Source organism: Choloepus didactylus, chromosome 2, assembly GCF_015220235.1.
Source record: "Choloepus didactylus isolate mChoDid1 chromosome 2, mChoDid1.pri, whole genome shotgun sequence".
Classification (NCBI taxonomy): Eukaryota; Metazoa; Chordata; class Mammalia; order Pilosa; family Megalonychidae; genus Choloepus; species Choloepus didactylus.
Window position 1 is genome coordinate 106,776,201 of NC_051308.1, and position 14,181 is coordinate 106,790,381.

Genomic DNA, 14,181 nt, shown 5'->3' on the forward strand with positions numbered 1-14,181 from the left:
GTTCTATGCATTTCTCAGGTGCATATTTATTCTGTGAAGAGCAAAATACCCAAATATTTTATAGAAATTAGCAAAGTGTAGAAAACTCTATACATGCCAGTTATTAATTATCTTGGTATGTAGGGCAGGAAAGCAATAATACAATAAAATATGAGGCCATGGAAATGTGTTAAAAAAAAAAGAAGATAAGGAACATGGAAGTTGTAGAAGCCAGAGGCAGGTGAGATTAAATCAGATGTAGAAATTCGAAGGCTTCATAGTGACTAAATGGCTCTTATTTTATAGGATGCTGAATTTAGCTGCGGTCGCAGTTGATTCGTCTGGGGGGGGGTGGCGGCCGGTTGCTAAATCCTAAGCTCTCAGGACTGCTCGGAGGGTACCGGCGGCGGGGGCTCTTTCCCGGAGGCGAGGGCGAGGCGGGGGACTTGGCCAGGTCCCCGGCGGGGGGCGTGCAAAGTATGGAGGGCGGCGAAAAAGGAACAGGCGGGACAGTTCTTTTAGGGTGAAGAAAACAAGAGAGAGAGAGCTTTATTAGGGGAGAGTACAAGCTTATATCGGGCGGTTTAGAGGGCGGGGTAGCTGTAAGGATTAAAGGCTTGGATTGGTTCTGAGAGGGCGCGGAGGTTGATTGAAAAGGGGCGAGAGTTGCTCCGGTAACGGTGTCTGGCAACAATGTATGCTCACTGGTGGTGATGGGAGTTGCACTGGCAACGGGGAGTGTCCGGGCAAGATAAGGGGGTGGGGAAAAGGCGGTTCCCTCCGGCAAGCCTCCCCTAACAGTGGTATTTTGGGTGAGGAAATGGGGCCTGCCTCCGGCCTTACTTTCCCAGGCCCGGGGGGCTGTAGAGGGCGCTGTCGCCCGTGCCCACTACCCTCCCCAGGGGCTGATCAGGTCCCCCAGCCCAGGCCCGCCAAGTTGAAGCACGTAATCAGTGTCCCGCATTTCCCCCTTCTTTTCTAATTAAAGGAAGAAGCTTACCGGAGAGGTCCGCTAAGGGATGAGGGAAGGGGGAGGTCGGGGAGGGGAAAAGGGGTTGACGGTGGCTCAGCGAGGCTGGAGCTCGGCGTTGGTGTGGCGCCCGGGCGCTCGACAGGGGCCTTGCTGCTTGCGGGATGGACGAGGGTGGGGGGTTTAAAGTTGGAGGTTCAGAGAAGCTGGAGCTCAAGGTTGGTGCGATGTTCAGACGATCGAGAAGGGCCTCGCGGTCGGCGGGTTGACCGGTGGCGGTGAGGTCGCGGAGGGTTGGTTGTCATCTCGGAGTAGGGAGCGTCAGAGGTGGCGAGTCGCTGGTACTGGACTTGCACAAACGAGGAAAAAATAGCATCCGTTTGTTTCCTTACCAGCTGGACAATTCTACGGATAATGCAGGGTCCTAAGGTGAGAGCTAGAATAATCATTAGTAGGGGGCCGAGGAGAGGGAGGAGGTATGGGAGGAGGGGGGTAAAGATGTGGGACCAATAGCTGGTGGCTTCACGGTCTCTTTTGCGTTGTTCCAGTCCCTCTCGGACCTTCTTTAGGCTGTCCTCGGCGAGACCTGTGGAATTGGCATATACACAGCACTCTTCTCCTAGGGCGGTGCAAAGGCCTCCTTCTTTGAGGAGGAGAAGGTCGAGACCTCGGCGGTTTTGGAGCACTACCTCAGAGAGGGAATTGACAGAATTTTTAAGATGGGAAATAGCGTCTTGTAGGTGATGAATGTCCTCGTCAACAGCCGTCCGGAGGTGAGTTAGGGCGGAGCCTTGACTGGCTAATGCAGCGATTCCGGTGCCAGCGCCTGCAAGACCTAAGAGGGAGGCAATCGTGAGGACGGTGATGGGTTCTCGCTTTTGCAGAGGAGCAGGGGCTGCAGTTCTTTCCAGGCGGAGGAAGAAGTCTTCCTCGCTGTGGTATAGGACCCTAGGGATAAGGACAATTAGGAGGCAAGTTTCATTAGTTGTATTGAGGGTTTGCACGTTAAGGCAGGGGGTAAGTCCTGTAGAGGAGCAGAGCCATTGGGAGGAGTTATGAGGAATGAGAAATTTTGCAGAGCTGCTGGGAGATGAGTAGCTGGCACAGGCAGTGAGGCTGGGAGAGTTACTTGAGCGAGGGCGGATGCACTTTCCTGTAAAGGAGACTGAATGAAAGGTTAGGGGGACGGCAGAGGTATTCCAATTACATTCCGAGGGGCTGTCCTCTGTGTTTTCTGAAAAGGAGAGGTTGGAGGCTACTGGCTCATACAGGGGGGAGGAAGTGGAGAGGCAAAGCCAACAAGAGGAGGTAAGATTGGGGTTGGAGGAATTCACTGAGGTGAAGGCCGCTTGGATAAGGCCGAGGAGAGGAGAGGAGTAACGGGCGGGGGACGGACGAGGTTGGGGTGGTGGTGTTGGCAACGCGCCGTTTGCAGCTGAGGTGCGGTTTCCAGGTGTGCTGCTTGTACTCGAGGTGCTGCTGGAGAGCTGTGGAAAAAGGGGGTTAATGACTTTATTGGGACCAATGGCAGAGGGGTTTTTTTATGAATAACAAACACTGGCGAATTATAGGGACTAGTAGAAGGCTCTATGTGGCCAGCGTCCAATTGTTCTTGGACAAGGGCTTGGAGTGCTACTAATTTATGCGTGGGAAGGGGCCACTGCTCCACCCATATAGGTTCCTCAGTATCCCACTGCAGAGGAACGGGCGCTGGAGGTGTTAAACGAGCAGTGGCGCACATTATTGGGGGGGCTGCGTGGTAAGCACTGCCCCAGAGGCGGCGAGGATGTCACAGCCCCATAAAATTTGGTCTATGGTGTGTAGAAATAACGGGCGGAAGGTGCCTGAGTGGCCCTCTTCATCCTCCCACTTAATGGGCCCTATGGCCTGAAGAGAGGTGGAGGTACCAGTGGCTCCCACTACCGAGGGACCATCGAGAACCATGCACATGGTGGCATACTGAGCGGGCATGCAAGAGACCTCTGCCCCTGAATCGAGCGTGCCCGTGTACCATTGCCCCTCTATTCTTAACTTACGAGTAGGCTTTTCTGGAGTGATAGGGACTGTCCAGAGAAGCGTTTTACTGCCGGTGAAGTGATTAGTTTTATTAGAACCGGCCGGCACGCTGCCTCTTAGGGGCGGGGCTGAGGCTTGCCCCGCTTGGAGTTTAAAGCTTGCTCAGTGCCTTGGCGCTGACTGCCGTCAGGGCACCAGGGATAGCAGAGGTTTTTTAAGCTATCCTTGCTAAGATCTCTGGGGCTGCTCTTGCAATCGCGCGCCCAGTGATAGCCACGCTGGCAGCGTGGGCAAGGAGTGGGAGGGGGGCGCCCATTGCGCTGCATGAAAGGCGGGTGGTTGACTTCTGCATTGGGGCACTCCCGGGCAAAATGACCGCTCTGCCCGCACTTAAAACAACCGGTGGTGGCAGCTAAGGCGGCAGTGACAGCGCCAGAGACAGCCTGGGCTAGGGACGCGGCAGCTGGGTCAAAGGCGCTGCAGGCGAGTACCCAATCGTATAGGCTTTTCTCCCGCAAGGGAAGAATAGCCTGCTTGCAAGGGGGATTGGCTCCCTCTAGAATGAGTTCTCGAGCGAGAGCCAGTTGGGCCTGGGGATCATTAACCTTTCGAGCGCAGGTTTCTTCAACCCTAGAGACAAAGGTGGCAAAAGGCTCATTTGGCTCCTGGAGGAGCTTGGTGAATTTAGTAGGCCGACAGGCGGAACAGTTGGCAAAAGCTCGTAAGGCGATTCCCCGAAGGATAGGCCAAAAGGTGGCAGGCGCATTAATATAGGCAGATGCATTTATAAATGCTCCCGTGCCCAAGTAGGCTTCGGGGTGATGATAGACTCCAGTGGCTGCGTCTTGCTCGCTTTGCTTAGCTGCTTCCGCCTGGAAGTGAGCACGCCAATCAACAAACTGGCCGGGGTTAAGAATGGTACGGGCAAGCGAGGCCCAGTCTTGGGGGAGGCAAAAGTTCATGGCGATATCCTGCAGTAATTGGGAAGCGTATGGGCTACCTAACCCGTCTTCCTTGACGGCCCTGCGAAGCTGCTTGATAGTATCAGAGTCAATGGGATACCAGTCATACGGTTTCTGTGGTGTGGGGGTAAGGTTAAGAGGAAAGCAGCGAAAAGCACGAGAGAAAGGAGGACGCGCTTGCAGAGGGCTTGGCGCGGGAGTGGGGGTAGGGGGAGCGTTGCCCCAAGGGTTGCCTTGAGGTGTAGAAGGCAGCCAGGGGTTGTTAGTCGGCAGGGTGGGAGGAGCGGCGGCAGCTGCCGGTAGCGGCTCCGAGGGGGAGCTCGCCGGAGGGGGAGGCGGAAGTGGGAGGCCCCAAGCGTCGCAAGACGGCGGCGCGGTGGGAGTGGCTAAGGCATAAGATGGCGGACTAGCCCCGTCCTGTGAAAGGGCGGGGCCCAAGGCATAAGATGGCGGACTAACTCCGCCCTGTGAAAGGGCGGGGTAAAGCGCATGCGGTTTCCGGCCCAGCTTAGGGCTGACGTCATCGCCGGAGCACTTCCTCCCCTCGATGGAAGAAGAAGGAGGAAGTTCGCCATCTTGGCGAGGCTTAGTATTGCTTTGTTTTTGGGGGGCGACTTCGAGCGCGTTGTTAATTTGCTCGACTAAGGATTCTGTGTCCGAATCGTGGTCTACATTAGTATCGCTGTCTGAATCTGTTGACTGGGTTGATAGGGCCTCCTTGGATTTAATGGGGCCTCGATCAGGGGGGAGGGAGCCTTGAAGGCAGGAGCGGACGGTTATTAAGGTGGGGAGCAAGCCGGGAGGGAAGCGCTTGCTCTCATGTTCCATGGCGTTGGTGACCCGATCAATAAGGCGATCATAAGTAACAGGGTCCCAAGGATGGCAAGTGGTGAGCCATGGGTTAAAGGGCAGCAGGAGGTCCTAGTATACCTGCAGCTGCCGGACAGACACTTTACAGCGATGTGTGTCTAGGAGACCCGCCAGAGCGCGAACTTGGGGTGCTTGTCGTGCAGATAGACGATTACCCATAGCAGAGGGAGAAAAGAAAAAGGGGGGTTGATTATTGAGTAAAGAAAATGAGGTAAATCGTGGCCGCGAGGCTGAAAGAGACGGTGAGAATAGAAGGCAGGACCCTCTAGTAGCGAGAGCAGTTTGGGGGGGGCGGTTGCAAAGAGGCACACCGCGCTAAACAAAGAAACAAAGACACAGAGGACCACAGCAAAGTAATGGAGGGGAAGAGGGAAAGCTACTGGAGGAAGAGTGTTAGGAGGAATGGGGGGGATATAGGAAGAGAAGACGAAAGGTAGTCGGGGGCAAGAGTTAGGTTAATGCGGGAAAGGAAGAGCGGCCCGGGCGCGGAGCGGCGTGGGAGAGGCGGCTCCAGACGTGGAGCGGCGAGGGAGAGGCGGCTCCGCGGGGCGGCGAGGGAGAGGCGGCCCTTACTTTGCAGGCGAGCAGAAGGGGAGCTGGAGAGGCGTCCGGGAGAGCGGGTGGTTTTACTGGACCACTGCGTGGAGAGGACTTTTAATTCCAGGGGCCCCACGTTGGGCGCCAGTTGCGGTCGCAGTTGATTCGTCTGGGGGGGGGTGGCGGCCGGTTGCTAAATCCTAAGCTCTCAGGACTGCTCGGAGGGTACCGGCGGCGGGGGCTCTTTCCCAGAGGCGAGGGCGAGGCGGGGGACTTGGCCAGGTCCCCGGCGGGGGGCGTGCAAAGTATGGAGGGCGGCGAAAAAGGAACAGGCGGGACACGGTTCTTTTAGGGTGAAGAAAACAAGAGAGAGAGAGCTTTATTAGGGGAGAGTACAAGCTTATATTGGGCGGTTTAGAGGGCGGGGTAGCTGTAAGGATTAAAGGCTTGGATTGGTTCTGAGAGGGCGCGGAGGTTGATTGAAAAGGGGCGAGAGTTGCTCCGGTAACGGTGTCTGGCAACAATGTATGCTCACTGGTGGTGATGGGAGTTGCACTGGCAACGGGGAGTGTCCAGGCAAGATAAGGGGGTGGGGAAAAGGCGGTTCCCTCCGGCAAGCCTCCCCTAACAGTGGTATTTTGGGTGAGGAAATGGGGCCTGCCTCCAGCCTCACTTTCCCAGGCCCGGGGGGCTGTAGAGGGCGCTGTCGCCCGTGCCCACTACCCTCCCCAGGGGCTGATCAGGTCCCCCAGCCCAGGCCCGCCAAGTTGAAGCACGTAATCAGTGTCCCGCATTTAGCCTTGAAGAAATAGGTGAAATCTCACTTGCTACCTGCACCATGAATGCATAAAGGATCTCTTTACCAATGTCATACACATAACCTAACTAATCACCATTAATCCTTGGAGTTTGGGGGTTTGTATCTTCCTCCTTGCTCTCCAAATAGAGGCAAAAGAGAATATTCTTTATTTTCCTTTAATACTTCAAGACACTAATGGCTTCTCCAGAAAGAGAGGATGGTTTTAGTCTCTAACAATTATAAGCCATTTCCCAACCGAGTTCTAAAATTACTAGGAAATGTATAGTCAACCTTTCCTCCTTATATATTTATGAAACTCACGGTGTGGTGAAGTTGCTAGTCAGAACCTGACTCTGTCTTTCCATGAGCCTTCAGGAGCTCATAAATCTGACTCGACTAATGTACCAGAATCCCCTTTTAACTAGATATCAATTGGGGTATATTTCTTGTATTGTATAGTTTGTCAATAAAATAATTTTCAAAAATGGCCAGAGCAGATCTTACTGGCATGTAGCAGTGACTGGAAATTGGTTGCTGAATAAATGAATGAGTGAAAAATGAGAAAACACATGACCTACAAAAACATTGGTGCTTTGCTAAATTAAATGAAAAACATTTGCTAATTGGACTCTCTGAATCCTAGTCTTATTAAACAATTTTCAATGAATAATGTCAAATAAAAATAGTGAGATTTTGAATCTGGAAATGCTCATCTGTTTTTTCTTTCAGATTTCCGAAACTCAAACAATGTGGATCAACCAGACAATCCTGAAAGAATTCATCCTTGTTGGCTTTTCTCTTTATCCAGATATACAGGCATTCATCTTCATGGTCTTCCTTTGCCTCTATCTTTTCACACTTATCGGTAATACGGTCATTATGGGTCTAACTTGGGTGGACAGAGCCCTCCACACCCCCATGTACCTCTTTCTCAGTGCTCTCTCCTTCTCTGAGACCTGCTACACAATGTCCATCATTCCCAAGATGCTGGCAGATCTGTTGGCCAAGAACAGAAGCATTTCGGTTGTAGGTTGTGGCTTGCAGATGTGTTTCTTCTTGGGACTTGGTGGCACCAACTGTCTCATTCTCACTGTGATGGGGTATGATCGTTTCCTGGCCATCTGCAACCCTCTTCGATATCCTTTGCTTATGACAAATGCAGTATGTGGACAGCTTGTGGCCTCTGCTTGGGTTGGAGGATTCTTTGTCTCTCTGGTAGAGACTTCACTGATATTCAGAGGGTTTTTTTGCAACCGCAACATTGTGAAACACTTTTTTTGCCATATGCGGGTAATTGTGAAGTTATCCTGTCTAGACAGTGACTTCACAGAATTCATTGTAACAGTGATCTCAGTGTCAGGCTTGCTGGGTACCTTTTTTCTCATCAGCCTCACTTACATCTTCATTCTTTCCACTGTCCTCAGGATCCCTTCAGCTGAGGGCAAACAGAAGGCCTTTTCCACCTGTGCCTCTCACCTCACAGTGGTCATCATCCATTTTGGGTTTGCATCTATTGTTTATCTGAAGCCAGAAGCCTCAGGGGGAGATGACACACTCATAGCTATCCCTTACACAGTCATTACCCCTTTCCTCAGCCCTCTCATTTTCACCCTCAGGAATAAGGACATGAAGAATGCTTTCAGAAAGGTGCTGGGAAAGACAGTTGCTTTGGATAAATGATCTTTATTTACTGCTGCTGGTTTAATGGATGCTGGAATGTCCCCAGGAGCCAGTGTGGCATTTACCCTATGATTTCTGGGAAAGCCTATACCATTTACCTTTTACCAGAGGTTTGATATGGGAAGTCAGTGACTGAGTCTGGGACCTCAGCCATCACTAGCATATACTTAGCATGTTGAGGAAGTAGTCCAATGCTTCTACTGCCTAATATCAGACAAATAATGCCCCACAAATATCAACTCTGAGTTTTCTGGGCAATTCCGGGATTGGGATAAGAAAGACCATAGAAGGGAATAAACTATACAGGTAACCACTGAACCCCAAGATATTGTAAAATGTAATGGTTGCAGTATTGGTCTAGGACAGACTGTGAAATCCTGGGTTGCATCTCTCAGGAGAGAATCCGTTTCTTATAGGGATGACACTGTATAGTTACCACCAACTATCTACTTGTGCATATCTGTATTGAGATGTATTTTTAAATGCTTTTGCCATACAGATTACTAAGTATTGTTACAACACTCAGTTCATGATTGTAGCCTTCAACGGAATGTCAGATACACTCTCTGTGTGGACAAGATATCTTGTAACACAGACTTAAGTTTACAGGACATTTTAGCCTAACCTCTCCTGCTTGTTGGAATCCATGGGTGAGAGCTGGAAATAATCCCTATTTTCTCTAAGATAAATATGCTCTAAAATAAATTTTAGAGAACTGTCATGTTTTTGAGGGGTTGATAAAGAAACATGTTTTCAGATAATGTTGAAAGCCATAAACATATAAAGGAGACCAGATAAACACATTAGTAATTCTTTATATAACCAATAACAAAATTTGAAAACACTGTGGAGTTCATATCACAGAACTGTAATAAGTTATCTTACTGCAAGTTCAGATATACAAGCCTAGGGAATTTCATGGATACTTTTCTCTGTTGTGCTATTAACCAACTCATGGTCATCCATCAGAGATATTAATTTTGGATTGAAACTTTGGTATATATAAAATTTATATATAAAGTATATGAGAAATTTCTGAATATCATTATTTATGGGTCTGTTGTGAAGAGAAATGAGATAATGGATGAAAATTTTTATGTATACAAATTAGTTTAAGGTTACCACTAGCCATGACTCTGATTTCTTCTCTGGAGCCAGTTTTTTTGTGGTTTATTTCAGTGGCAAGTGTGTTTCTTCTACTTTGAATCCATTCCTGAGAACTGATTATTCAATCTAGGGAAGTTAGGAGATCTAGAAATAATTATTCAGTTTTGCATTCACAAAGGGTGGAGAAGATATAGCATTAAGTCTACACTCAAGCTCCTAAGTCCATATTTGGATCAATTCACCTGCATAGTCAATAGCTGTGTTGTTAGGGTAGCAGGCAACAGGTATTGCTAGTCACCTACTTCATATACATTTTTAAGCTAGAAAACAGTAAATCAAGGCGAGGTATAAAATACCCATACATTTTGAAGTCAGGAAATACTTCTAAATAAGCTATAAATCAAATAAGAATTCTTATGCATTTTAGTTTCTTGAGATGCTTAAGCAAATAGCATGAAATGGGTCAGAGTAAACAATGGGAATTTATTAGTTCATGTTTTGAAGGTTCAAGGGTAGTTCAAATGAAGATGTCATCAGGTAATACAATTCTACCAGGTTCTACCTATACCCAATTGGAAATCTCTTCCTGAAGAATGTTGTGTTTTGGGGCTGGCTGCTGTGATCCTTGCTCCTTAATTTGACATATGGGAAGGCACATGGTGACGTCCCCTGGTTCCCCACTCTCTTCCAGATTCAGTCAATGTTCAGTTTCTGGCTGCTCCCTCTATGCCTCTCTCTCTGGGTCTGAATTTCATTCTGCTTGCAAAGGACTCCAGTAATAGTATTAAGAACTATCCTGATTGAAATGGGCCTCACCTTAACTGAAGGAACCTCATCAAAACTTCCTGCTTACAATGGGTTCACAGCTCAAGGAGTGGATTAAGTTTAAGAACATGTTTTTCTGGGGAACATACTGCTCTAAACCACCACACTCCATCCTATGAACACCATGAACACATGTTCCTTCTAAATGCAAAACACATTCATTCCTTCACAATATTTCAAAAGTCTTAAAACCTTTCAGTAGCAATGCTATATACAAAGTCTCTTCAAAATTGGTTATGCAGGTAGTTATTCCCAGGGCACAATTCCCCTCTGTCTGTGGGCTTGGGAAACCTAGACAAGGTTATCTGCTTCCAATACACAATGGAAGGACATGCTGAGGATAAACATTCCCATTCCCATAGGGAGAAATAAAAAGGAAAATAAGGTCATGGTTCACAACCAATTCTAAACCAAGCAAGGCAAACTCCATTACATTTCAAGGTCTGTGAGTCATTTATGAATTGACATTTTGCCCTTTGGGCCTGATGGACTGGCAGCCCCACACCCTCTAGGCCCTTGTGCAATGGTCGTGCTCTCCCCAAACAGTGGGTTGAAGGTTCCATCCTCTACAAGCACTGGGATGGCAGCCAGGCCAGGCTCTCTGCAAACCCTGGGTCACAGTCCCCACCCTATGTGAGCATGGGGTGGTAGCACTCTCCCTGACCACTAGGGTAGAAGGCCCACCTTCACTAGGCACCAGGCCAGCTTTACCCTTTCCACACAAATGGATGGGCCTGTTCTCTTGGCCCCAGGAAATCTCTTCAGTCTAGGCCTCAACTTTGGGGTTCGTCCTCTGAAATCATTCTTCCTTTAATTTTTCCCTCCCCGTCCCTTTCAGTCCAGATTGGTACTAGTTCAACTCATAGAAATCTCACAAAAAAACTTGTTAGCTCTGCATGCAGTTTACAAGGGTTCAAGCCATCAATTTCTGTTTTCCTTTTGCTCAGGAGTTCATTTCTCAGTGTATCCCTTTCCTCTTTCATTTCAGTATATGCGGTAGAGAGAAACCAAGTTTCACTTTCCATATAGCTTGGAAAACTCCTCAGCTGAAAATCCAAGTTCATTGCTTTCAAATTCTGCTTCCATCTGACATTAGAAGTCAATTTTGCCAAGTTCTCTGCCACTGTAAAACAAGGCCTAACTTTCCTCCATTTTTTGATAACGTCATCATCATTTCATTCTCAGGCCTCATCAAAAGTACTTCAGTGTCCATAATCCTGCAAAAAGTCTCCTCCAAGAAATCTAGACTTTTTCTATGAATTATCTCACAATTCTTCCAGGTTCTACCCAATACCCAATTCCAAAGCCATTTTCATATTCTGGTTTTTGCAATAGCAGAATGCCACTTTCCTGGTACCAAAATCTGTTTCAGTTTCCTGGACTGGGCAAGCAAATACCATGAAATGGGTCAAGTTAAGCAATGGGAATTTATTATCTCACAGTTTTGAGGCTAAAAGAACGTCCAAATCAAGGCATCATCAAGGAGATGCTTTCTTCCCAAGACTGATATTCTGGGGCTGGCTGCTTGCTGGTGATCACTTCTCTTCAGTTTATCACATGGCAAGGCACATGGTGATGTCTCTTGACTCTCCCTTCCCTTCTGGTTTCCTTTGATGTTCAGCTTCTGGCTGCTCCCTGGGTGGCTTTCTCTCTCTGTCTTAATTTCATTCTGCTTATAAAGTATTCCAGTAATAGAATTAAGACTCATCCTGATTGAGAGGGTCCCACCTTAGCTGAAGTGACCTCATCCAAAGGTCTGACTTATAATGGTTCCCTAAACACAAGAATGGATTAAATTTGAGAACATGTTTTTTTTAGGTTAAATATAGTTCCAAAGCATCACACCATATATATTAGGAAAAAATTATTTGAACTTGAGGAAATGAGAAGATGACAGATCAAAGCCTGTGAGATACAGCTTTTCAGTGTTTAGATAGAAATAAATAGCTTTCAAAACAGAATTTTAAAAGTTCATACACTGAAAATGAATGAGCTAAGCATTCATCTCAAAAATTTAGAAAAGGAGTAACCAAATGAACAGAATAATATTATAAAGAAGTAATTAAAACCTAAGAGCAAAACTTTTGTAATAACGTACAGATCAAGAAGCTAAAGGTTGTAATAGTGAAATTATTAATAAATTAGATTATGTCTGGTGACATTGATGAAGAAATACAGATAGAGGGCAGAAATTAGAGTGACAGGTTATGAAAAATTTGGGTTTCTCAGATCATATAGATTAAATATGAGATAATTTCATGAGTAACTTTTTGCACATATATTTGAAAACTTGGATCAAGTGGGAACATTCTTATAAAATACATATTAAAGCTCACATAGGAGAAATAAGTATTTACTTTTCAAAAAAATTAATTTTATTTAATATATTTCACATGCAAACAACTCTAGGTCATTTAGATTCACTGGTAGATTCTGTCAGATTTTTAAATGAAATATATGTCAACTTGCACAAAAGTTTCCATAAAAATAGAAGAGTGGGCACTACAGAACTCATTTTATTGGGCAAATATAATCTAGATATCAAGTCTTGAAGTCTCTCTCACGAATATAGATAGAAAATTCTTTTTTTATTCATTTTATTGAGATATATTCACATACCACACAGTCATACAAAACAAATCGTACATTTGATTGTTCACAGTACCATTACATGATTGTACATTCATTACCAAAATCAATCCCCGACACCCTCATTACCACACACACAAAAATAACCAGGAAAATTCTTAAATAAAATATTAACAAACCATGTGTTTGTAAATATTCAAGTTGAATTTGGCCCAAAAAAATGCAAGGTTGGCATATTTGAACATCAGTCGATGTAATTTATCTCATTAACAGAATAAGAGAGATTAATCATTGAAAAAGCATTTGAGAAAATTTAATATACATTCATAGAAGAAAATATCTCTTAGCATACTAGGAATTGAAGAGAAGTTCTTTAATCTGATGAAGATGTTCTGTAGAAAAATCTTTAGTAAACTTTCTACTTAACAGGGAAACATTTGTATCATTCCAGGTTCAATCAGGAACATGACAAGAAAGCTGTCACCACTTCTATTCCACATTCTCCTAGGTACTTAGTGTAGTAAGAAAGGAACAGGAGTAAAATAAATACAATTATGAAGGAAGAAGCATATTATTTCTCCAAAAATATCTGATTGTGTATGTTTGAAAATCCAAAAGAATCTGCAGCTAAATTAATATAATTAAGAAGCAAATTTAGCTATGCTGCTCAGTGCATGGCTCATAAAACAATCAATGTAATCTTACAAATTAGTAACAATAATTATAATATGATTTTTTAAGAATATTATTTGTAAAAGCTCCAAAAGTATCAAATCTCTAGGAATAAATTTAATAAAATACATGCAAAGCCTTTACAAAGAAAACCATAAAACATCATTAAAATAATTTTTAAAGAATTTTTAATTGGTGAGATATGCAGTTCCATGGATTAGAAGACTCAATATTGTAGAGATGTCCATTCTTCCCAAACTAAGCCAAGAGTCAAAGGAATAGCAGTGAAAATCTCAATTGTTTCTTTTTCTTTTTTGTGTGTTCTTTTTATTTTGTTTTTTTTTTTGAATATATGGTTATTTTTAAATAAATATGGGCTCAAAAAGAGCAAAGACACCAGTGAAGAAGAAAAAGATAGGAATATATCTTCTACTAGATCTCAAGACTCATTACACACCTACCATGTGGAATTAACAAAAACCGATAGACCGATGGAGCCTAAAAGAGGGCTCCCATGCACATATAGGCACATGCTTTAGGACAAACATAGCCTTGCAGGGAAGTTGGAAAACAAGAAAGCTTCCAATAACTGGTTCTATAAAAGTTGCATATCCGTATGGAGAAAATGAAACTTTGCCTCTGCTGGGGATTGAATCATGTCAAAAGGTAAACTCAGTTCCCAGCCTATGGCCTGTGGTTGTGGACCCATTGTAAATAGGCTCTATGAGGATATAACTTCAGTTAGGGTGTGGCCTAACTGAATGAGGTTGGGTTTAATATGGATTACTGGAGTCCTTTAAAAACAGAGTGAAAGAGAGAATCCATGGCAAATTGCCAGAAGACGGAAGTCAATGGAACTTGGAAGAGAAAGAATAAGGTGCTACCAAGTTATTGCCATGTGACAGAAAAGCCAAGGAAACCCATGGATCACCTGGCAGCCAACCCCAGAATGCTACAGTCTCCAGGAAGAGAATATCACCTCTTGACACCTTGATTTTGTAACTTCCTATCCTGAAAACCTTGAACAATAAAAATTCCAATGGCATCGTATTTGTTTTAGCAGTCAGAAAAGTAAAACAACCCTTATTGTTACCAAAAGCAACAACAAAAATCCATATCTGGGATATCAAAGAACAAACTTGAAAGACAAAACAATAAAAGTTTAGTATGCAGTA

At 45.4% G+C, this 14,181-nt stretch overlaps 1 protein-coding gene across 1 annotated transcript; it reads left to right on the forward strand.

The window, feature by feature from the left end:
* The first annotated feature begins 6,859 nt into the window (after positions 1 to 6,859).
* LOC119517119 (olfactory receptor 10X1-like) lies at positions 6,860 to 7,813 on the forward strand. Its single transcript, XM_037813646.1, has one exon. The coding sequence runs from the start codon at positions 6,881 to 6,883 to the stop codon at positions 7,811 to 7,813; it is 933 nt and encodes a 310-aa protein (XP_037669574.1). The 5' UTR covers positions 6,860 to 6,880.
* Positions 7,814 to 14,181: the final 6,368 nt, after the last annotated feature.